Genomic DNA, 25,362 nt, shown 5'->3' with positions numbered 1-25,362 from the left:
AGATTTTACGATTAATATAAATACTGTCTTCAAAGGGCGATTGACGACGCTCCAGCCCCTACAGTGTTTTATAGTGCACTAAAATTCAGGTTGGCTGGCAAGTGTGTAATGGAGCAGCATTATGGCAGAAGGTCTCCTAGCCCAGGTCAAATGATTGCATACGGAACTCGAGTGAATTGTGTCATGAAAACTCATTTGAGACTAGGTTGTCCGCCTATCAGTCTCCCAAGTAAAACTGAAGTTGTAGGTAAAACTGACAGCTGGAAATAACCTTAACTGATGTTTTCAAGTGAGTGAGAGACTTTATCCCCAAACTCAACTCCCTAACAGGACTACCAAGACTCTAGGGTGTTTACTGGGTCGTCATTTTGTGGCCAGCGAGCTTTGTAGAATGAAGCTCTTCATAAAAATCTCCCTAGGTGGGTAGCATGCGGCTGCAGTGTGGGATGTAAAGGAGAGAGGAGAACCCTGAAGTGCCCCGGAGGTGTCGGGAGTGACGGTTCTGTGCTCTGACGTTCAGCCTCTGCCGCACCATTCGCAGTCCTTCATGAGGAAGGAGCACGCACTCGTCCTTCCGTTCGCTGCCGCTTCACTGGTAGAGCACATAGCACAGATGCCTGTTGTGTTGCGTCAAGTTTACATGGAGCATCAAGTTTTTTAAAAAATGAAATCATTGTAAATTCTGGCAGTTTTTATGGTGTAATTAAAATGTCTAACAGGATACCTCTGGGAAACTAAATGCAGTTTTACTATTTATAGAGCCAGCAGAGGTGGTGTTTCTTGCCAACTTTCATATCTTATGACCTATAAATTGCTCTTAATAGCTAATCTGTCATCCCAGCTTCTCATATAAGAAAGCTTGTTTCCTTATTAATCTGTTAATTTGCATCTGCAAAGGACATTTACAGATTCTTGGTTTGAAAACATTGCTGTATTAATGCTGGGCATTATAAATAATTTATCACCTGTGATAGCAACTGTTAGGTCTGGGTAATAGATCTCTCTGACAGTGTGTTATTCTTCCAACCATAATACAATTTTGATAAAAATAATTATTATGAGAGCTTCTCCGAAACTCATAGTACTAGAAAAGGCTGACAGGTTTCCACGGAGAAGCTGTAACTGTCACTAACCGCCCTCTAAGTTCATAGTAATAGATTTAAACAACTCTTTCAATTGTGGTCCAGTGTATGTTAGAAAGAATTCAGGTGTGCACAATTACCCTCTTACCTTTTCAGCTACTGCAGGATACTCCTCAAACCCCAGATTTAGGAAATGGGGCAAACTAGTTAGATTGATTATATATATTAAACCCAACACCAGTTATTAAGTATGTGCAGCATGAGAATGACTTAAGACTGCTAATGAACATGTAATCATGTTATTTACATGTTCTTTGTATGATATTTAAGCCTTTTCTTCAGGTTATAGCTGTGAGTGTACAATTCTTAGGGATCCCATTTCAGGAAGCTTTCTCCCTGCCAAGAGCCTTGACATTTACTATATTTTTGTTTGTGTTTTGTTCCTAGGATTATAATCCAAGAAGAATTTATGGGAGTAGGAAATAAAACATAAAAGGGAAGAAATCAGAGTAATGAGATGATGAAGGTCATGTAGGCTTAAGGCAGGACAGAATTTGTACATATTGTGGGATTACATCAGGCTGTTAAAGGGAAGTTTTGCATCAAGCCATAATCTTCCTGGTGAACGAGTCAGAAAGATAAACTTTACCACTTATAAGATTCACATATTTCCTATGATAAAACTGTAGTAGTTGTTTGGTAGAAGCATTGAAGTCCAAAAGCAATTTCTCCCTTGGTCCTTATAGAGATGACATTGAATGATACGGAGAATGTTCTCAAAAATATAGATTAGGAATATTTTTCTTCTTTGTGTCTGTTTGGTTTCGTGTGACTATTGAGTAAGCAACTCAAGACCATCATTTAACTTTTCATACAGAATTACTTTCTCAGATCAGTGCTGATTAAGGGTATATTTTCATGATCAAAGGAAATGTCAGACATGGAAAATGCTTTAGATTTCATGAATCGGTGGGCGAAGAATTCACCCAAACCCACCTTTCCGGTCTCCCCTCCAGCAAGTCCCTGTGCTCCCAGGCCTGAGTGGCTCCTTGCTCTCTAACCATCCCACACTCCGTCATACTGCCTTTGCTCGTGCTGTTTCCATGTCCTTGAATTACCCATGTTCCCAGTGAGGAACACTCCAATTTATGTACTTATTTGTTTTTAATTAATAGACCACTTTTTAGAGCAGGTTTAGATTTGCAGAAAATTGAACACATGGTACAGAGTCCCCGCAGACCTGTCTTCACCACTGCTTCCCCTGTTAACACAGTGTTGGTGTGGCATAGATGTTACCGTCACCAGTGTTGACATATTATTATTATTAACCAAAGCTCATAGTTTACATGCTGTAGTTCACACTAGGGCTCACTCCTGGTGTCGCGCAGTCTACGGGTTTTGACGGATGTGTGATGTTACGCACCCACCGTATGGTGTCATGCACAATAATTCCACTGCCCTAAAACCCCTGTGCTCCACCCACTCACCCTCCCCTCGGCACCACAACCACCCATTTTTCACCTTCTCTGTGGTCGCCGTACCCGCACTGTCGTGTAGTTAGGGTGACACAGAGCGCAGACTTTCAGGGTGGCGTCTTTCGGTAAGCAGTGTGCATTTTCGATCTCTCTCGTGTCTGTTCAAGGTTCCATAGATCATTTCTTTTTGGCATTAAATATTCCATTGTGGGGATGTTCCAGGGTCTGTTTAATCATTCACCCTTTGGAAGACCTACTGATTGTTCCCAATTCTTAGCAAAGGTGTTGCAAACATTCATATGTAGGTTTTTGTGTGAACACAGGTTTTCCTTTTATTAGGGTACATTACCTGGGAGCATGATTGCTGGGCTATATAGCAAGAGTGTGCTTAGTTTTGTAGGGAACTGCCCTACCATATTCCAAGGGGATGACCCATGTTGCATCCCACCACCGGTGAATGGGGGTTCCTGTTGCTTCACGTTTCCACGGCGTCAGTGTTGTCGGTCTTGGGGGGTTTCAGCCGTTCCTGTAGGCGTGCGGTGGTGCCTCACTGTGGTTTGAACTTGCACTCCCTGAGGATGTGTGACATGTAGCATCGTTTCGTGTGCTTATTTGCTGTCTGTACATCTTGTATGTTCAGCTCTCGCGCCCATTTTAAAACTGGGTTGTTTGTTTACAACTTATGTTGAATTTTAAGATTTTTTGGCATATTTTGGATACCAGTCCTTTGTTAGGTGTGTATTTTGCAAATATTGTCCCTCAGCCTCTAGCTTGTCTTTTCATTCTCTTAACAGGATTCTTTGCAAAGTACAGTTTTTAATTTTAATGAAGTCCAAGTTGGTCATCAAACCCCAGGTTCCCTGTATTTTCTTTTATATTAACTTTTAGGAGTTTTATAGTGTGCATTTTACATTTAGGTCTGTGATTTAGTTCAAGTAAATATGTATGAAAGATGTAAGGTTGTGTCTGGATTGACTTTTTTTTTTTTTTGCATGTAGTTGTTCAAGCACCATTTGTTGAAAAGACTATTCTTTCTCCATTGAATTACCTTTGATCCTTTGTCAGAACTGGTAGATTATGATCGTGTGAGTCTCGAGACTTTTCTTGAGTGTATGTATGAGGGAACGAATCAACCAACCAACCTAACACTCCGGTGTCTGTAGGCTTTAACCTCTCGAAGTGCAGCGCTTCTATCAACCTCCCCTGTCCGACACACCAGTGATTCTGGAGTGCCCTGGGGTAGAGGGTGAGTTTTCTCACGCCTGTGTTTGCAGAAAGGCGATATGAGAACTCAGCTTCAGCATGTGAAGGTGATGGCTCTTCCCACCACTAGTGGGACAAACCTGTGCTGTCTTTTTTGTTGTGGTGACATAACTTTGTGTTCTGTGTTCTGGCCATCTTCTACCACATCTCTGGAATGAATGAAGCTAAGTGGCTGTTATCTTGGTTGGGGCAGGAAGAGAAACTAGAATCTAAAATTTTAGCATCTTCTGTGTGCCGAGTAATAATCCAGGTTCTTTAAAAGTACTGCTCTATTTAGTTTACTTCAAGGCTCTGCAAGGTATTAATAGTCCCATTTTACAGATGAGGAAACTAAGGCTCAGAGATGCTACAAAACTTGTGCAGTATCACATAGTCTGTAATTTGAATCTGTGTGTGTCTGATTCTAGAGTCTGTCCCTATTGTTCTATATCCTCCTGCCTCTTGGGTTATAGGTGATTAATCCAGGACCCTGAATTGGTGGGCACTGAACTGCCAGGAAATACAATGTACATGTGGATTTGGGAGTAAAGAAGAAAAAAATGTGTTTCTGCAGGTTTAGTTCCCTCTTCTTAAAACTACATGCAGTTAGTCCATCAACAGTTATATCAAATATTCCTATATGTGCATTTACTCCTTCCACAAAATGTAACCCTTACAAAATACAATGAGGGGAAACCATGCTAGATGTAAAGGAAACATGTTTCGGTCTTTAAAATAATGTTTAGTGATGGTGTCAGCAGTGTGGTTGTAGTTTGGATAGTTTATTTTTTTATTTTTAATTTTTTTGGTGTGTTCCTTCTCGGGTCCAATTTCTTTGGGACTCTCTGAGCTTCCTGAATTTCCTGGAAGTCTATTTCCTTTGCCAGACTGGGGAAGTGTTTTCGGCTCTGGGGCTTTAAGTTCTTGAGCCATATTTTGGACTGTTCGTGCCTGTTATGTATGAGTAGCAGAGCCCTAGGTGTTCACTAGGGCGGGACAACTCAGTAGATGGGTTGTGATGCTGTACGTGGAGGGGGGGTTAGAAGGGGCAATGGCAGTCCCCTCTGCTGCTTCCCACCACTGGGGCCTGCGTGGTCTCTCTCACGGGTCACTACTTCGCTGGCTTATCTGCGCGTGAATGTGTGACCCTGGTCAGCCTGCCACCTTGCGCCCTCAGTGGTAGTTTAAACTCTGCTATTTTGTGTCTCAAACTAAAAACCCTTAAAGGTGGTTTGAAGAAATATGAGCTAATGTTTTTTTCTTGGGCTCCATGTCCCATGAACCTGACTCGTCAGATGGGGCTCTTCTGCACATCTTTGGGTCACAGAGCAAAGGGCAGTGCCTCCTGTGTGCGAAGTCTGCAGCTGTTAATCGTGCTTTGGCAAGAATATGAGTAATTTATATCTTGTAAAGAGAAAAATATTATCTTATTCCACCCAGCTAGTTTGTTAGTGTAACAGTTTGTGTGCATTTTAGTATTCAAATACAGATGCTCCGAAATGTTCCCACTGTGGGAAGCAGCTGCTGTTCTTCTAGCACAGAAGTCTTAGAGAGACTGATACACAAAGGCGGTGTGAACCTTGGTGGCCAATGCAGCGTCTGCTTGAGGTGGGGCCTGTGATTCCCCAGAGATGTGGGTCCTCAGATTCTCCTTAACAGCCTGAAACCATGTTTCAGATCTAAGCCTGTTCTACAGGAACAGGAACAAAGACGAGTGATTAATTTGTAATTCACTTAGCTGATAAATATCATCACAGATTATTTGCCTGGGGGCTGTAAAACACTGGACTTTATTTCCTGTGACAACTGATAGGAATATAGATGTTTGGTCATAATGACTGATGTTTTCAGTTGCCATTGCTAGCTTCTGGTTGGTAACAGCTCAGCCCAGCCAGCTTGCAGTCATCAAACATCCATCCACACCCTAGCGATGCATTCCCAGAGAACTCGGCAGTTTTCTCAGGACCCTCGCATGCGCTGCTTCATCCGATCCCATGGGAGCCTGCGGAGCTGCGTGCTCTATCATTATCAGATTTACGTGGGAAGTAGGAGATGGAGACGCAGAACGACTTAACAGGGCTACACGGCCAGGGTCTCCGGCTCTAAATCCTGTTCCATTCTTTTATCGTTGTTGTTGTTGTTATGAAATTTGTTGGGGTGACATTAGTTAATAAAATTACATAGGTTTCAGGCATACAGTTCTATAATATATCAACTGTATATTGTGTGTTCACCACCCCAAGTCAAGTCTCCTTCCATCGTCATTTACTCCCCTTTTACCCTCTTCTGCCTCCCCCACCCCCTTTTCTTCTGTTAATCACCACATGCTTGCTGTGTCTATGTGTTCCATTCTTTTACATCGAGCTGCCTCTTGAGTTTCAGAGACAGTGATGTGTGTTCATAAATTATATCATCCTTTTGAGAGAGGCTGGTTTCCAGGACGCTGCCATGCGGCATCCGACTGGCAGCGCTGCCTGGTAGCTGGAGGGTGCCAGGAGAGAGCTAATCCTTCCTGCTCTCGCCCACATCCCAGAGGGGAGGTGCTCCGGTACTCCCTTTCCTTATCTTTGGGGAGCTGCAGCAAATGGGACCCTGTGTCTCCCTGGAATTGAGACAAATGAAGACCCAGAAGCAGAAGATCCAGGGCTGTCATTTGGCATTGCCGTAAACCGAAAGTTCCTAGGAACGATGCCTGCTGGGGTGTTGTGCCTGCCCCAGGCCTTGTAAGTCCATCCTCTGTGGTGTGCCAGAGCTCATGGCCGGGTTTGAAAACACTCGGGTCTCGGCTTCTGGCTTGGGCCTAGAAATGTCTGTCCAGAAACTCAACTTCTGTGAGCCTCAGTTTTTCAAAGACCCGTAGAGCTAATTAAGGGCAGTGCAGTTTTGAACCGAATGTGTCTGAACTGAGTTATACTAGCTGTGTCGTCACAGAGCCACGTGTTTTCCTTCGAGGTCAGCAAAGGTTTGTTTGTGGGAGGGTTCGTAGACTGTGTCCTGCTCGCTGGCTGGGGTTGCATGGAGAACAACCTAGACAGTGAGGTGCGGAGGACCACCTAGAGAAGAACAGGAAAGAGGCTGAGTCCCTGGGCTTGCCGCAAAGGAGGGAGAGGACAGTGTCAGGCAGGGAGAGGGGCTATGAGCAGCAGCAGGCCCATGCGCGATGGGCCGACGTGAAGTCCTAACTGCTGGTCCCAAAGTGGGACCCTGTGAACCGGGGGCCAGGCCACATCTGAGCGGCATGCTCCTCGGTGAGCACCACTGCCTGCCGCCTCTGCCAGGGTCCCTCTGCGGTGGCACTGCCACGGTCGGGGGAGTGTTTCTGCTCTCCACCGCTCAGGAAGAGAAAGAAAAAAGTAAATCTGTAAGTGTGTGTTTCCTCTCTATTTTCCTAAATCTTTTGTTGGAACATCTGTGACATGATAAAAGCAACTCAAAATGATATGAAACCCTTTGCAAACACACAATTTGCAAGCATCATAAAGATGGTCAGTGCCTCAGTTATTTTGATCGAGAGCTATTTCACAGGCAAAGAAATTGGGTAGCAAATCTCTCATCTATAAAATACTGATGAGGATGTTCTCAAGTGTCCAGACATAGAATGCATCTCATAAAGAGCCACCCGTATCAGTGGGATGCACCCCCGGGTGTTTATTCCCTGGCCTGGAGGCCCTTTTGAAGATCACCTGCCTGGTTGTGACAGGGCATCCTTTGTTCTGCCAGGACCTCGTGCGCAGGTTAGGAAGAGGGAGCCGGTTGAAGAGAGGGGATTACGCAGCCGTAGCTGCAGGCACGTTGTGAAGTAAGCCTCTGACTTAGGGAATGGAAAGAAAAGCAGGCAAAGACTCACGTAACTTCCCATTTATGGCCTTGCAGAGGAGTTAGAAGGGGCAGACGAGCATGTCTAGGACTGTATGCCCTTGGTAAGATTCTAGGACCTGCACAACATCTCTACTATTTTCGTTGTTTCCATTTGGTTTGCTCTACTGATTTAGAGTAACTTTCACGGAAACTTCTGACACAGAAAGGGTCTGTGTCCTTTTCTTCAGACAAGAGAGGTGTGGGTGGCGAGCACTGTGAGGGGACTGCAAAGATACCATTTTTCTGCACAGAGGCTTGGGTCGGAAGAACCTCTAGTGAGAAAAGCAAAGCCAGAAGGGCCAATGTGGGCCCGAAAAGGGGTGGTGCGGCCCAGTGAGGACCACCCCGTTCAGAGATGTAGTGGAACCCGCCCATTGTTTTCCTTTGGGGCTCATCTAACTCTAAGCCCTACACAGTAACCAGCACTGGTGAAGTAACATTAAAGGAGGAAAGATAAGAGAATGGGACCCTTTAGTGGGTCCTGAGTCTCAAAATTGCAAGTCATCATTCTAAATGCGTCCCTTACCATGAGCATGTCCATCTGCTTTGGGAGAAACAAGGCTAGAGAAGTGCTCTGGAGAACAGAGGGCCAAGCGTGGGTTTCTCCCACGAATGTCCTGTGCTGTACTGCCATTACTTTTGGTCTTCTTCAACGTTTTTTCTACTACAGAGGTTAATAGCTATTAACATAACTATAGTATTGTAATATTGAAAATGTCAATATAAGTGTTTAAGATGAGGGTTATGTGGACTAGAACATGTTTCTGTGAGATTAGGTATTGAAAATTACTGATTAAGATGTCATTGTCTTTTTATTAGAGGCTTGCTGTGTGGATGGGCTCTTTTTCAGGTCTGCATAGGTCTGTGAACAACTGATAGAAATTAGGAATTTGGTTGGATGGCTACAGGCAATCTCTGAAACATTTTATCTGCTGAAACAAACCAAAGCCATTTTCTGATGTGCTTTCGTTTCCCTGCCTTATCCTTTCTCTCCAGGCAGCTTCTTCGGCCCTGAGCAGTCTAGGCCACGTGTACACAGCCATTGGAGACTACCCCAATGCACTGGCCAGTCACAAACAGTGTGTTCTTCTCGCCAAGCAATCCAAAGATGAGCTTTCTGAAGCCCGAGAACTTGGCAACATGGGAGCTGTGTATATTGCTATGGGTGACTTTGAGAATGCTGTGCAGTGTCACGAGCAGCATCTGAAGATAGCCAAGGATCTGGGCAACAAGCGAGAAGAGGCCCGGGCGTACAGCAACCTGGGGAGTGCCTATCACTACAGGAGGAACTTCGACAAGGCCATGTCCTACCACAACTATGTGCTGGAGCTGGCGCAGGAGTTGATGGAGAAGGCCATTGAGATGCGGGCCTACGCGGGCCTGGGCCATGCTGCCAGGTGCATGCAGGATTTGGAGAGGGCTAAACAGTACCACGAGCAGCAGCTGGGCATTGCTGAGGACCTCAAGGACCGGGCTGCAGAAGGACGAGCGTCCTCCAACCTGGGTAAGGACAGAATTGCTCGCAAGATCCAGGGTTAGTTTCGTAGGCTGGGAATAGCTGGAGTAGCCCACTGTCTTTTCCAGGAATCTGTGTGTTTATATTCAAAAGAATCTCCTCATTGTGTGTGTGGTATGATTCCTTCAGATACATTTCCGTGGAGCCTGTCTGCTCTAAATCACACGATCCCGCCTGTCATCACAGTGCTCTAGGATTAGGACTCTGAAATACTGGGAAAACAAAATACCCTGACCTTTTAATCTGTGAGAAGAGTGACCAGATTTATCTAATTAGAGAGAAGGGGAATGTAATGAGGATATAAAGCTATGTTTGACTTAAATGAAAGAGGAGCTGTTAGGAAGTCATCAATGAAAGAGAATTTGAGACGAGTTTCATTCAAAGGGGCTGCTTTACTCGGTGACTGTAGACCTGCAGGAAATGGGCTTTTCCTCAATAGTGTGTGTGTTCACAAATGATATCGAGAGTTTAGTATAAGTGCAACATTATTTTTTGAAAGATCTTTTGAAATAAGATAGACTTTCAGTCACTGTTTTGATAGTACTTGGTTACAGTTAAGACTTGTAAATTTGGGTGAATTTGTATGTTAAGAGACAATAAGTATTGCTAACCGGCTACTTTTTCAAAGGTATTATCATCCTGTCTCTGTACCCAGGTGTGGGTTCATAATGAGTGGAAGGAACAGATGTGTTTGGAAGTATAAGCTGAACTCGTCCCTGTGCCTGGAGCCCCACGGTTGGTTCTGTGTCCATAGGGACTTAGGGCGGGAAGAGGACAGGGAAGAAGTGGTCCGATTGGTATTAGTGTATGCTTATCAGATACTAGTAGCAGCAGAATGTGAAAATTCGCCCAGGCACCTCATCTCTATGTAATTTTAGCACTGCTCCTCCCTCTCCCCACCTCTGCTTATTGCAACCATCTGTTTTGTGAATGTGGTTGTGAGAAAAAGTCTGTGAGATCCCTGGGGATGACTCTGACAGTGGTGTTGAGATCAGAATGAGAGTCTAGAGAGTCTGTGAGACACATGGAAACAAGGCCTTGGCGTTGTGTGTTCATCCAGTGGACCAAGGGTTGGTTGAGTCAACCATTTATTGAATGACGTGCTCAATCCTGGAACAGTTCCCTTAAGAGATGGGGAAGTTAAAAAAAAAGCTTGCCCTCAAAGAGCTTATACTTTAGCTGGGATAGTAAGAGTAAGACATAGGACATCAGTGGCCTCCCTGCAAGATGGCGTTAAGGATGCTGTATTTCCATGAAATTCCTGGAAGGGAGACCCTGAGGGCTAGGAATACCCCGTGAAGCTTCTCGGAGATGAGATCCAGGTGGATCTTCAAGAATAGGTGAGATTTTGGCCAGGAATGGGATGGCATTGACGGCAAGGGGTGTGTAGAAGGAGGTGTGGGGTGCAATAGGTTGACGTATCTGAGGGGTGCTGGCGTGATTAGACTTCAGGAATGTGCTAGAGGGTGGTAGAAGATTAGTATGAAAAGTAGGCAAGGGTTTTGCTAATGAACAGAAACTCCTAAGGTTTTGAATGCAGGCCTAAGAAGCTAGACTAGGTATTTAAGGAAGACAGGTCAAGCAGTGGCACACGGGCGGGCGACTGGGGGGCTTAGAGCCAGGGGTTTAGATGCCTGTGCATATTGGGCTATTCAGATTTTATTGATCACCTTGTGTCATTTGGGTTAGTTGCATTTTCCAAAGACTTTGTTCGTTTCATCTAATTTATTGTGTTTATTGGAATAAAGTTGTTTACAATATTTTCTTACTTTCCTTTTAATGCCTGTAGGATATATATAATGATATGCTCGCTTTCATTTCTGTTATTGGTAGTTTGTGTTTTTGCACCTGTACCATTTTCTGGACCATTCTAGCTATTTATCAATTTTCTTGATCTTTTAAAAAAACTGGCTTTTTGTTAGTTTTTAAATTAATTATCTGTTTTCTATTTCATTTATTCTGAGTCTCATTTTTATCATTTTCTTCTTGCTTCTTATTTCTTGCTCTTTACTCTTTCTACTTTCTCAGGCTTGAACCTTAGGTCATTGATTGTAGACTTTGCTTCTTTCTCAGACAAGTATTTATAAATATAAAATTTCCCGTAAACACTGCTATAGGTACATCCAATAATTTGTGATACATTATGTTTTTACCTTCAGGGAGCTGAAAATATTTTCTAAAATCATTTGCAATTTCCCTTTAACCCTTTTGTTATTTAGAAGTGTTATTTACTTTTAAAACATTGGGGATTTATTGTTATCAAATTCTAATTTAATTTCATTGTGTCAGAGAACATATTTGTAGGATATATATTGTATTTTTTTAGCTCTAGAGTTTATACTTGGTTCTCTAAATGAAAATCTCAGTTTTATTGCTAAGATATATGTGTTTATTCGTTATATATGTATTTTTTTCTTTACATAGCTGAGCCTACTAATTACAAAAGCTCTTAAAACTTTGCCTGCTGATTTCATGCTGGCCCTCTTAGAGTCAGACCATACAGATTGCCTGTTGTTGACGATGTTGTTTTGTAACAGCATGGTTGGGAGGTAACTCACTTCCAGTGCAATTGCCCAGTTCAAGTAGATGACTCAGTGGTGTTTAGTATAGTCAAAGTTGTGCTTTGATTGCCTTTTGTACTCTTAGTGATATTTTATTTTTTCTTTGTATATCCTATATCCAGTAATGTGGGATTATATCCGATACCGTGAATGATACTTTATAGAGCTTCTGGGTTCTGATATATTTCTGTCAATAGTATTGATTTTGTTGTTGTTGATAATTGTTGTTTTACCAGTTAACTTGCCTAAATTCAGGCTCCAAATTCAGTCTTCCCCGTGGTGGGTGGCAGCTGAAATCCCTGTCCAGGTCTTTTCGCTTTAACTGAACTGCTTAGTTGGTGCTGTGCACATGCGTATTTCAGGAGTGAGACAAGAGATTCGGGTAGAATTGATACTCAGAATTCAAGGCTCACTACTGTGGGCCTCTCTCAGATTTTTCCCCTGATTCTTCAAACCAGTAAGACTGTGTGTTTCTCTCTGAGTGTTAGCCTCACCATATGATATTAATTGGGGTCTGCCTTTGGGGGAAGAAAAGATGCTCTTTGGCATTTTAAAAATGGGAAACTTAGCCCCTGCCGTTCCCTTCTTCAGATGGTCTCTGCAGATGGTCGGCTCCAGCCTCCTTCCTCCTGCAGCCCCCCTGCTGTTGGTTACGATACCTTTTACTTAGCTTCCTCCTCCGCCCCCTCCGTGCCTGTGCTTCTCTCCCCTCCCCAGGCGTCACAGTTGCTGTCTATAGGAGGGTTGAACTGAAATGAGCTACTCCTCTGTTACTGGAACCAGCACTCCTCCTGTTTGTTTTAACCCATTGCAATTTGACTTGCTTCTTTTGTCCCTGAAATAGATCAGCAGCGGTCTTCTCCTGCTGACTTTGGCCATGGGTGTGTGGCACCGGCACGCTTCACTGCTTCTTGAAATGCTCTCCTTTCCTAGCATCTGTGGAGAAACTTCCTAATTTTCTTCCTGGCTGCTCTTGTTGCACCTTTTTCATTGGTGTTTTATTTTTGAAAGTGGACAATCTTCAAAAAATTATAATTTTTAAGTTATAAAAGTGATACTAACTTATGTAAAAAAATTCTTGTATTACATAAGTATATAAAGTAGAGAAAAGAGATCCATTCCCTTCTCCTACACTTACCTGCCCCTTTCCCACTCCTCAGAGTTAGCTACTGTTACAGTTTGGCTAGAATCTTTCCAGACTTTTTTACCATGTACATAAACAATATGTACAAAAACCTATGTAAATGTTCCTTGTGTTTCGTTACTTGATTCTTTTCTGTTCTTTCTTTATATGTTTCTCTTTATCATCTTCCTCACCGTATCTTCAGTTACTGCTTCAGTGTACGTTGTCTCAACATCTCTATTCGCCAGCTCTGACCTTCTGTCTGAGACTCATTTCGCATTTCCAATTGCCTAGTGGGTACTCTGTCTGATTTTCATGCTGACCTGTCAAAATTAGTGCAAAATTAGTTCCGAACGTGAAATGTTTTTCCCTAAATTAAGTGCTTCTCCTAGATTTCCTAGTTCTGTGGGTGACAGCCCCACCCCTCTGGCCATCTGTATTAATTGCCTATTGCTGCTGTAACAAATTGCCACAAAATAGTGGCTTAAGACAACAACACAGATATATTCTCTTACAGTTCTGTGGAGGGCAAGAGTCTGAAATCAGTTTCACCGGGATAAAGTCAAGGTGTCAACAAGGCTGTTTCTTCCACAGGCTCTAGAGGAGAATCGGCTCCTGTATTCCTGGGCTTGTGGCCTCTTCCTCTGTGCTCAGAGTGCTTCACCCCGGTCTCTGCTCCCGTCATCGCAGCGCCTTCTCTTCCGCGCTGACTTCTCTTGCATCCTCTTGCAGAGACTGTTGTGATTATGTCAGGCCCACTGGAATAATCCGGGCTGATTCCCTCCTCTCAAAGTCCTTATCTTAATCATACCTACAATTTTTTTTTGCTTTGTAAAGTAACATTCACAAGTTCCAGGGGTTAGGATGTGGACATACTGGTGGACAGAGCGGGAGGAGGGGAATGGTATCATTCAGCCTATCATACCATCTTAACTTAGCAATCTAATGTCATGATTGATTTTTTTCCATTTTGGGGTTATTTTTTTCCAGTTTACTCTCAGTCTAACAGTTTTCACATGAAGGTTCTTTTTCTTCATTGCCTCTTCATTGCCCAGTCTCTCATACAAATATTTTGGGTTTTCTACTTGGGTTTTCTTCACAACCACTGCCTTCCCTTGTCCCCTTCATTCCACACGTCACTAAGACTGATCTCCCTAAAGCGATGCTCCGGGCAGTAACTGCTACATGTGGCATACCACATTATACCAGAGCCCTCACCTTTAAACCCGTCATCACGACAAATTAAATTAAAAAATAAACCTGTCATCATTTCCATTCTTTCATTTCACTACTCCTCTGTATATACTCCTTACCAAAAAGTGCACTTTTTTAATCTTCTATGATCTCATCACATTGGTTGGTCTTTCTTGCTTTAATATGTTTCTTGAGGTGATTTCTTCCATTTAGGGCTTCTGTGTCCTGTTTTTCTTGTCTAAAGTTTACCCATCTTTGTAGGATTATCCCAAATGCTATTCACTACTATACTTGAAGCATTTGTTGATAACAAGATAAGTTTTTTACCTCCTCTGAGCCCCAATAACACTTTAAAAATTTCTTTTATTCTATTTATACTCCACTATAAATTATGGTTATTTGTGTATTCATGTAGTTACTACTTCTGGGTGCAAATCAGTAGCAGTATGAACAGCGCTCTACTCTGTGGTCTCTGCATCACCGAGTATGACCTCTACACGTAGTGGGTCACTCAGTGAGCGTTCATACAGTTAGACTGAAAGAGTCAGAGCTCATAGGAAGGTGTCATGCCCAGGTGAGTGGAAGAACAGCTGTGGCTCTGGGAAGAGAAAGGAGAGCTGGGGGGAAGAACTGGTTTGGGGAAGCACCTGGTAAGTTTCATTTTGTACCTGGCCATTATTTATCTCTCTAACTTAATGGAATATGAACAAATAGAACTGAAAACAAGTACTAAAAGATGGTGTCATACTAATGACATTTGTGAAATAGGGAGGGAAAGCCTACCAGCGAGACTTAGGGTCACAGAGAGTGGAGAATATCGGGGGAGCTCGGGAGAGTGTCAGGCATGGAGGCCGTGTCACTGATGTCAGAGAAGGCAAAGAGGTTGAGACTCGGGTCACTGAGAAGGCACTTCGACAGCAGGAGCTTCCTGTGTGTGCCTGAGGGGACACGGGTAGAGCGCGTGAGCCGGCAGGAGTCTTTGTCCTCTGCTGGTCAGCATATACTAATATTTGTGTATTTGCCTTTTGTTTGCTTTTAAGTAGAGTATGTAGAAATGATTTAGACTCTTTAGATATCTTATGAGCAACAAAGAATAGACTGGCTGTTTTCTAAGCATGTCTTACTTGTGAAAATGTAAATTTTGGCTTGGAAAATGTCCATCTTTTTCTGTTATGCCCACATCAACTGTAGTGGCATGAGAGTATTTCTGTAGACTCCGTTTTTTGCTGTTTGGGTTTTTTTGATGGCATTTTTTTATGGTTCTAATTTAGGCGATTGGGAGTTAAACCTCAGTTAGACTGCAGAGTAAGTCACTAGATTAAAGCCTCCAGTCCTCTCACCCTGATCACCACAAATCTTGTTATTTTCTCGGGAGCCAGACAGAATTGCCTCTCATCTTACTTTGAGATAAACTGCAATTAGGAAAGTGAAAAGGGAGACAATTAGAAGGATGGCTAGTTTCTTCCCTTCCTCCCCTCCCTTTCCCTCCCCTCCCCCACACTCCCCTGCCCTCCCTGCCTTCCCCTCCCCTGTTCTTCCCTTTCTTTTCTCCTTTTTCTGTTTCTTTCATTGTTTTTTCTTTTTCCTTTTTCCTCTTCCCCCTGCCTCTCTCACCTCTGCCCCCTCTCTGGATGAAGGAGCCACTTCCCACCTGCACAACAGTGTCAGGGCTGGATCTGTTTCTAGCACTGGGTCAAGTACGGGAAATGGGAAGTGCTTCCCAGCGAGGTCTGGGGTCAAATATCTAATCATTCATCTATGGAAAATAACTGAAACTTTAAAAATAGCTGTCCTTTTTAGTAAAAAAGACATATCTAGAAAGTAACTTATTTGGGAGAGAAAGGGCAATGGGACTAGCATTGTTAATTCGTTAATTCATTTGTTCACTTATTCATCTTTTGATCAACAAATATTTACTGAATGTTAGTTATGTGATGGTCACTACCTACCATTTAATAAACAAAACTGACATAGTTCCTGCCCTTATGTAGCTTATAGGTGTTCAACCTAACAAGCATATGAGACCTATTCTGAGCCTCATGTTTACACTCACCTTCATAGTCAATCCTCTCCATGAGCCTATGAGATCAAGAGTATTAATTAAGTTTACAGATGAGAAAATCAGGTAGGTTAAAAAACTTGATCCAGTTAGCCTTAAGAGACCCCTGGCATAAAAGATTCATTAATATTTCACAAAATGATGCTTGGCCTCTTCTCCCCTTGTTTTGAAACCACCCCAGAGGGCTGGTGGGTTTTTATAATTCCTCATATTCGCGGTGCACCAGATGTGGTGACTCTCAGCTGTTCTGGTTGTGAAGTTTAGGAAATATCACCTAAATAACTTTTATTAAAAGTGTATTAAAATTAAGTTATGCCAATCTGAATGCGAAAGTTTTTAATTCCCAAGTAAAAGTGGAACATTATTGCATATTCTCTACACAATACACACATATTTTATATATTATTCCTAAATAGATTTTATAAATTAAATTGTTACTATAAACATGTTGTAAAACTCAGTATCCTTAAAAATCTTTATTTTTTAAAAAGGTTTTAAAATTTTTTATTGATTTTGTAGAGAGAGAGAGAGGAAGTGGGGTGGGGGCAGAGAGAGAGCGTTAGTTCTCTGTTGCTCACTGGCTCGCGTCTCGTCCCTTGTGTCCTGCATGTGTCCTGGCCCTGCAGGGCCAAACCCAAACCTCGTGCATCAGTGTGACGCTCAACCCACTGAACTGCCCAGCCAGGGGCCTAAAAAAGTCTTTTAGTAAGTTTCTTTTGTAGGGAAAAAACAACTCTAAAATACGTCAATCACTTTCTTTTATCTGTTTTTTTTTTTAGATTTTATTTATTTATGTATCTTTAGAGGGGAAGGAGAGAGGGAGAGATACATCAATGTATGGTTGCCTTTTGTGCATCCCCTGCTGGGAGTTGGCCTGCAGGGAACCAGACTGCAACCCAGGCATGTGCCCTGACTGGGAATCGAACCGCGATCCTCTGGTTCGCAGGTCTGTGCTCAATCCACTGAGCTACACCAGCCAGGGCTCTTTTATCTGTTTTTCACATTTCAGTTTTTACTTACTGGGTTTTCTTAGGTAGAGAGAAGCTTAGCTTTACAGGTAAAATGTTTATAATAATTGTGGGTAGTTACTGATTTACACTAATTGGGTGGGTTTCTGTGGAATTCAGTGTGATTAGCGGGGTCACGTTTAAAAGAACCGCTCAAGATGTCAAAAGGGTCTCTGCGACCTCCGGTAGAAACTCTTGCTAGAGCAATATAATTCCATCATGTTTGTGTTGTATAGTACTTGTTTCTTTTTCTAAGAGCCCTGTGAGGTAAACCGTCCTCATTCTTTTTCACGGATGAGGACTCAGAGCTAACGAACATTTGTGACTCACCCAAGGTTGTAGAGGAAGAGGCAGAGTGGAGGCTACACACACATCTGCGTCCCATGCCCGCAGTTCTGCCGCGATGGCACGTTCCCGCTAGAGTTGGGGGTTCCAGTGGGAGCCCGTATTACAGTCCCAGGGCTAAAAGCCAAAGACGCTTCTGGTTCTGCACCTCCCCACCTCCGACTCTTCTTCCCCTCCCCCAATCATATACAGGAAGATGATAAAGAGGAGCCCCCCTGGGGGGTTATAGGGCACCTCGAAGCAGTGGCCCCTGCTCATGCCCAGGTATAATAAGACAGCAGGTGTTCCCAGAGAAGTACAGGTACCGTCAGGCAGAAACAACCCTCTCTTCTTTCCTAGAGAGTCTGTTGATTATTTGCACTGAGCTAGACACTTCCCATACATTTTTTCATTTTTTCCTTGTTACAAAGCTACGTGGTAGGCATAGATTTGTCCCAAATTCATACAGTTTATAAGCAGCAGAGGCAAGGTCCAAACCTAGGTCTGTATGCTCTCTTCTCCTACAGCCCACAGGACCCCTCTGAACCCTACACATTTATTGAACAGTTAGTTCTGCTTGAGAAGCCTAAATGAGACTATACAGGTTGTCAAAGTTTAATAATGTCCATAATATAGAAAGCCAAACCGCACATACCAGCTTTTCATTCAGAGCAGTTCCTATTAAGGGTCATGAAAAGGGAAAATGTAAATACAAAAAAGAAGTGTCCCAGAGCCTGAAACAGACTTTTCCAGACATCAAAAACAAAGTAACCGTCATGTGCTCTCCTTGTTTGAAGGAGATGAGAAATGGAGAGCACCAACCAGAGCAGGAGATTTTTCTGACCAAGCACCAGGGGACCGCAGAGTGATTCAGACCCACATTAGGGTTATGACATGTACATCCTGCGCTGTGGCCGGCACCTATCAATACCTAATAAATATCAATAATATTTATTCTCTCTTTGAGGCCAAGATTTGTTACCCTGCGTGTCTAGACATTGTGGTGCTCAAGGAGCTGTGATTTGCTTACAGATAGAGAGCGTCTGTAAACGTGTGAGAAGGAACAGACGGGGCAGTAAATCTTGGTCGGAGCTGCACTTTGGACTGTTGCAGGAGAGGCTGCCACAGCGTCGTCGGAATAATGAAGTGGGTGCTTGCTGCCAGGTCCCAGGGTTCTGTCTCCAGCAGGCAGCGTCTAGCAGTAAATTAGCTTATGTTTCAGCTTGGCAGTTGGCACTTGGTTCATTTGTAGATGCTAATTGTAATCTGATGTTATCAGCAGCAGGTAATTGAAATGGGCTTGATGAATTACTTAATTTCCTTTAATAGCTGAGTCTTCAAGAACTGAATAAAAAGATAAGGTGATCAGGAGGAAAATACAACAGTTCTATCTTTCTAATTAGTGCGTGGAGGTTTTTTCTTCTTTACACAAATGATTATGAACATGTGAGGCTGAATAGGTTTATGAGTCAAAAGCCCCCATGGGGGCATTTCCCATTAGGCAGCCCCATCCTGAGCATTGCTAACACTTCTGTTAGGACCTCAGAGAGGAACACCTGAGTGATGACTGAAGCGCATCGGCTTCTGAACACAGCTCTGTGTTCCCAGACCTAGGTGGGCGCTGCCTGCCAGGGCTGCTGCCACGTTGGCGTTCACCTGGCCTTCAGCCTTCTTTTTTCTGTCGATTTCTGTGAGCAAGCAGTGCTGCCTGGCACCCTGCAGTGAGCAGGGGGGCCTCTCGGTGATGTTAGTCACTGGCTCCTGCTACCCACACCTGGCACTGGCACCTCCTGCACCTGCCTCCACCTAGGTCTTTCCATCTGTAGCAGCTCCTGTCTAGCCCTTTGCTTTGCCAGCAGTGGTGGTGCAGATGTGACCCTGGGTCCTACCATCTGTGCTGGACACTGCATCCTGGGCCTACGCCATGTGACTGTGACTGTGATGGGCTTTGGGGTCTTTCTACTGGAATCGTTTGGCTCTGCCTTTAAACTTGTGTTTGTTCCTAAGGAATCCATCTGTTGTGGGATGACTTTGGAGGAATTTACTTTTGACTGATTTCTTGAGGAAATCAAAATAGCAGAACATGTAGAGCAGTAGAATGGGTTCTCTTAGATAGACATTTGGAGAAGATAGAGCCAAGTGATTATTCAGATTGCCCCAATGGCTCTCCTTTACAGCAAATTCTGGTAAAGAGAGCTTGTCGTTAGAGGCGAAGATTCCAGGTCTGTAAGCCCCCACCAGGACTGTGACCATCCCTGCCTTTGATGGTGAATGCACTGCAGGGACTCTGGTAATATCCTACTGCCCGATCTGAGTGAGACAGTCACGTGGCTGTGCTCGCTTTGACAAAAATAATATGCTGAAGATTTTATATCTTTCTCACTGTCTGTTAGACCTTAATTGAAGGTTTATTTTTAGAAGGACATTTTACTCGAGGGCAGAGTAGAAATGGAATGCTGTGCCTTTCTTGATCCCGTCTATGCCCATGCCTTTCACCACCGTAAGCCAACTCTGCACATGCAGAACTCACTCTGACGGAGACATCTGTGGAGTCCTCTCCCTGTACATCTCCATCTGCGCCTATGGGCCCTTCTCCAAGCCCGTGATTTCATGTGGTGTATTCCCTGTTTCCGAAAAGGGCGACACAACCTCAATGCACAACCTAAAAACCTCAGTTTTCCTGCAATCCCCGCCCCCTTCCCTCCCACCCCAGGCCTAGTTGATCAAAGGTCCTGAGAATTTGCCGCTCCCAGCAGGCTGGAATATGGCTGTAGGGCTGCGTTTTCAGCTTCCCATCGTCTCCTTCCTTGGTCACTGCAACAGCTCCCTCTACACTGTTCTCCCAGCTTCTCCTCCAGTTCATTTTCCACATGGCTTCCATGGTGAACCTCTCAAAACCCCAAGTGCTCAATCTTGTCATATCATTTCTATGCTTAAAACACTGCCCTGGTTCCCCATTACCTTCAGGATGAAGTCCAAAGTCCTTGGCCTTGAAATAATAGGAAAAATATGGTGTCTCTGCTCAGCTCCCTCCATCCCTCCCATTCCCCCACCCCCCAACCCTGTTCCCCACTGGCATAGAGCTCCTAAATCTTTTATTCTAAAGCACGGGTGTCAAACTCATTTTCACCGGGGGCCACATCAGCCTCGAGGTTGCTTTCAAAGGGCCAAAATAATTATAGGACTGTATAAATGTAACTACTCCTTAACTGTTAAGGAGTTGAAATTACATTTGGCCCTTTGAAGGCAACCACAAGGACCCTGGACCGTGGACCCTGGTGAAAAAGTTTGACACCCCTGTTCTAAAGGCTCTTTAATGGGGGCTGCTCACCAGAAAGACCAAGCCATGATTAGAAGCTTAACCTTTTCAGCTCCCACCCCCACCCTCCAGAGAGGGGAGAGAAGCTGGAAATGGAGTTAATGATTGATCATGCCTGCCTGAGGAAGCCTCCGTAAAACCCCATAACGGGGGTTTTGGGGACTTTCCAGAGTAGTGAACGCACCCAGACTAGAAGATGGAGACGGAAGCTCCTGACCCGTCCAGACCTATTTCTGCTGCTGACTGGGCACCTGTATCCCTATCCTATCCTTTCATGCACTCGTGGGTGTGTTTCCCCGAGTTCTGTGAGCTGCTCTAGCAAATAATCAAACCCAAAGAGGAGGTTGTGGGAATCTCCAACCTGTGGCCAGTGGTTCAGAAGTACAGTTGATAACCTGACCTTGCAACTAGCCCCAAGATGGGGGTGCAGTAGATTGGGTGAGGACTTATGGGACTGAGCTCTTACCTATGAGATCTGATGCTGTCTCCAGCTAGATAATGTCAGCAGAAGTGAGTTGAATAACTCAGAATAAAAATGCTCAACAGCATGGACCAACCCCACTGACCAGTACAGTGAAGTCGTTGTTGTTCACACATGTGCATTCCAGTCCACACTCCTTGGCTGCCAGGTAACGTCGATGTTGCACAAACTATTCTCATTATATTATCAATGGCTAGACCTGGCATATTTACTTTTCAGCAACTCTCAACATTTAAAAAATATTTATTGAGCATCTTCTACATGCCAGAAACTATGCCAGTAGCTGTTTGATAAAGCAGGCATTTTAAGTTCTTGAAGTAAAAGTACTTAGTGATTTCATAAAATATTATAAGGTATAATTTTAATTGGGAGGCTGTCAGAAAACTCTCCTCTGAGGAAGTGGCCCCGATTTCTCTTATTAATATCATTTTCTGCCATTTTCGCCCTTCACCATCGCTGTGAATTTATGTTGGACCTTCATATTCTTATTGGTATAAATGATGTCTAAAACTCTTTACCACTCTAAAAACTCAATTTCTATTATTTTTCCATAGAAAGACACTGTATATGGAAGCTGAAACTTGATTTTTAAAGCCTTTTAAATGAACCAAAAATATAATCATCTTGAGAAATAGTTAAACCAGCAGGTGGTGATTAGGTTCTATGATATCATTTTAGTTTAGTGGTAGGAATACTAAATTGAGTAGGTTTTCCGCCTTCTTTTACATAGTTCTTTGCCCTGCAGCTAAACGAGAAAGTCTGATTAGCAGGCTAACTAAAAATATATTAACCTTTTTGGATCTTTATCCAAGAAGTTTACAAAGCACAGCTAAAATGAGGCCCTTTGTGCAGGTTTGAAGAACCCTAATATTTATTACTTTTGGACAAGAAAATCACTAGGGTCTTACACTGTTTCTTCTTTTAAGTACATGAACTTAACAGTCTATTCTCCTCTGCACGTAACATCTAGCCTCAGGAAGCTGACGCTGGCTTCATCTTTTAGGTATTCAAATAACAGGTTCCGTGGAGAACACATGAAAAGGCCTTTGTGATCTCCCCAGCACACCTTTGAAGTGGTGCAGGCGTCATTACAATAAGAAAAGGAATGACACTTATGGAATGCCTCCCCAGCACACCTTTGAAGTGGTGCAGGCGTCATTACAATAAGAAAAGGAATGACACTTATGGAATGCCTCCCGGGAGCTAGCACATAGTGGTTAAGGTTCATAGGCGGTGTTTCATTAGTTCATTTAAAAATTCAGAAAAATAAGGCTTATTTTTCCCATGGAGGCCTGAGAAGCCTGAAGAACAGAGAGGTGAGTTTGTCAGAGGTCCCGCAGCACGTGCGTGGCGGAGCCGTCTGAATGGGGACCAGTGCCCATTAGGCCGAGCCACACCACTGCCTGCAGAGAATGGCTCACGCTGTCCTATTTTTGAGTGACAAGGGCAATTTGACATTGTAAGTGAAAACAAGTGGGAAGTGAGCATTTCTCTTTGCCCACGGCTTCTTTCCACTGTCGCTCACCCATCCCCATTCTCTACTGGGCGCCCATGATCACTCTGCAGACCGAATGCAGGGCAGCAGCGGGACCGCTTCCGTGCCCCCAGCATGAAACCCACAAGAGGCTCAAGTGTTTAAGACTCTCCAGCATAATTGGCAATTTCAAGGTACCTTCAAAAAATAGCTTTCACCAAGAACCATTTTAAGCACGTTGTTCCAGAAATTCTTCTTCAGGCTCTCTGACACAGCAGAAAACACATTTGTTGCATTGGATTAAAGCCAGAACGCAACTTTTAGTCGGCGTTGCTGACTCAGCCTGTCCCCACTTGACTTTCAAACAGCTTTGTTAGCGCCTGAATACAGGCTCTCAGTTTTCAGTGGGTTTCAAAAAGGGGTCCTTTCTGCTCTCCTTTGAAGAGTTAAGTCACTCTAGGAAGTGAGTGCTTTCATTCTCTCTTAAAAATTGCATTAGTGCCATTTAAAATGGTTCCAAGAACAATTAAACAGTGAAACAAATGCTTTGTTGTTATGTGTCCAATGTGCGTGTAAAGGAAGACCTCATCAGAACAGGCCCGGTGGCAAAAAGTAACAGATTTGTGTTCCTGAGCCAGCATGTCAGAGTTGGCCACTTATTTGAAGCAACAGCAATTCTGTAATTATGTTTTCCTGATTCAAATGGAAGATCCCATCAAATCCATTATCTAATACCAAATAAGACAAAGACAGCTTATAACATGGCCCAGCTGTTGGAGTGCCCTGGAGGGAGATATAATATGCTCTGTGACTCAGTAAGCAGAAGGTAATGACTAAAAGTTATCAAGCCCTTCACAACAAGGAGATCTGGAGTTTAACCAGGAATTTCAGACTGTCAACCTTAACAAAACAGATGGTGTTCTCCGGTTCGCGGCACCATCCGGCGAGCTGGCATGTCTGCCTTGACAAGCCCTCGTACTTCTTAAAGGCCTGATGGAGAAAGACATTTTCTTTGTCATCAGTGAAGAACTCGCACTGCTCTGTGTGTGACAAAGAGAATACGAAGCACCTGCTTGCTCAGCCCTTTACTGAACTCATTCAAGATCTTTCTGTCCTCCAGGGCTGTGGCATTTTGCATAAAGAGTCCTGTTGGACTGTTCTTCCTTCTCCTGGTTCCATAGGGACCACTCACAATGTGTGTGGAGTTCTTTCCGTTTTGATCACTAAGAAGTCCCATTCACAAACGGCTCGGCTCCCCCTCACTACCAGTGTTATGGACTTTTACAGTGCTATTTAACTGGGGTGACTGTATTATGTAATTTATCACTAGGAGAGTTCCGGGCACCACCAGGATGTAGAATATAGAGCCACCGTACGTTTAACAGATGTGAGAAGAACCCGACTACTAGATCAAATGGCCTGGCTTTGGACCTCAGCTATGCCATTTGCTGGCTTTGTGACCTTGCACAAAGTGCTTAGTTGCTTCCTGCCTCACTATTCTTATCTGTGACAAGGGCATCTTACAGTAAGTTAACTGTGAGGATTGAGTGGGTTGTGTGTAGAGCCTTAAGAATAATGTCTGGAATATAATAAACACTCAAAAATATTTTAATTCTCATCATAGTTTTATATCAGCACCAAAAGGCTGGTGAGGCTGGTTACTCACGCTGCTCTTCCTTTCTCAGCGAAGGGAAGTCTTTATAGCTGGAGAGTTCCCTCTTGGCACTGAACAGAGTTGGCCTGGGGAATGAGAATGATGCAGGCAAAATGAAACTGTTCTTCCCTCCCTTGTTGTGTGATTTTTCTCAAGGTTTTTGCTGAAGTGTCTTCAGTAGAATCCGGGACTCTCCCCGAGCTGTTTTTGTTCATGAGAAGCTGTCTACTTGCTGATCTTTGTGAGGGACAGAAGTCGGGGTCTCCCACGCCTCCACTGTGGTGACATCGCTCCGACCTCTGATCTCTTCATCTCTTACTGACAAACTCTGCTATCGTTGATGACATGCTTCTGATGGGAAGCCTTTCAGAGGAGACGCCCACAACACATAGCCAAAGTTTTGAGTAGAGAGCTCATCCTAGATTCTCACTGTGCCACCCCTGTTCACTGGTCTGTGGCAGAAGGCAGTCAGGTTTGGACACTGGGGAGGAAAGAACTCCAGCAGACAGGAGAGGCTAATGTCCTCTGCTTCCAGAACAGCTGGGCTGGGACTTTGACCTCCAAGGGCCCCATGCCAAGCACTGGACCTTGCCTTTTGCAAGTGGCTTCCTTCTCCTAGGCCTCAGTTTTCTGACACGCAAAACAATTTAAAAAGCCTTATAATGTATTTATTCTTTAAAAGATGGTTATTCTCATCAAAATGAGAATGTGAATGTGAAAACACTTTGATGACTGTTAGGTCCTAAATAAATAAGAGTCACATCAGTGTGACTTCACCGAGAACCAAGAAGCTAGTGTGTGTGTGTGTGTTTGTTGTTGCTGTTGCTGTTGTTTAGTTTTTCCCCTGCGAGATTTCTCCTGCGGCGGAAACTTTAAGGAGGATGTTTTCCTGCGAGGCTACAGCAAGTGATGGGGTTTGGAGTGAGGCAAACAGTGGCCCAGCCTACCTCATAGCCCTGTGTCTTTGTACAGTATTACCTCTTCTGACCCTCA

The 25,362-nt window shown here is 43.8% G+C and overlaps 1 protein-coding gene across 3 annotated transcripts in view; it reads left to right on the top strand.

The window, feature by feature from the left end:
* TTC28 (tetratricopeptide repeat domain 28) overlaps positions 1 to 25,362 on the top strand; it is a 583,146-nt gene that overhangs the window by 422,319 nt on the left and 135,465 nt on the right. For all 3 annotated transcript variants that reach the window (XM_037052403.1, XM_037052402.1, XM_037052404.1), the window contains one exon: positions 8,654 to 9,161. In XM_037052403.1, the coding sequence (XP_036908298.1) occupies positions 8,654 to 9,161 (508 nt within the window). The remainder of the gene's footprint in view (positions 1 to 8,653; positions 9,162 to 25,362) is intronic.

Source organism: Sturnira hondurensis, unplaced genomic scaffold (genome assembly GCF_014824575.4).
Source record: "Sturnira hondurensis isolate 20B ecotype Veracruz unplaced genomic scaffold, ASM1482457v3 Scaffold0007406, whole genome shotgun sequence".
NCBI lineage: Eukaryota > Metazoa > Chordata > Mammalia > Chiroptera > Phyllostomidae > Sturnira > Sturnira hondurensis.
This window is presented reverse-complemented; position numbering and strand designations above follow the sequence as displayed.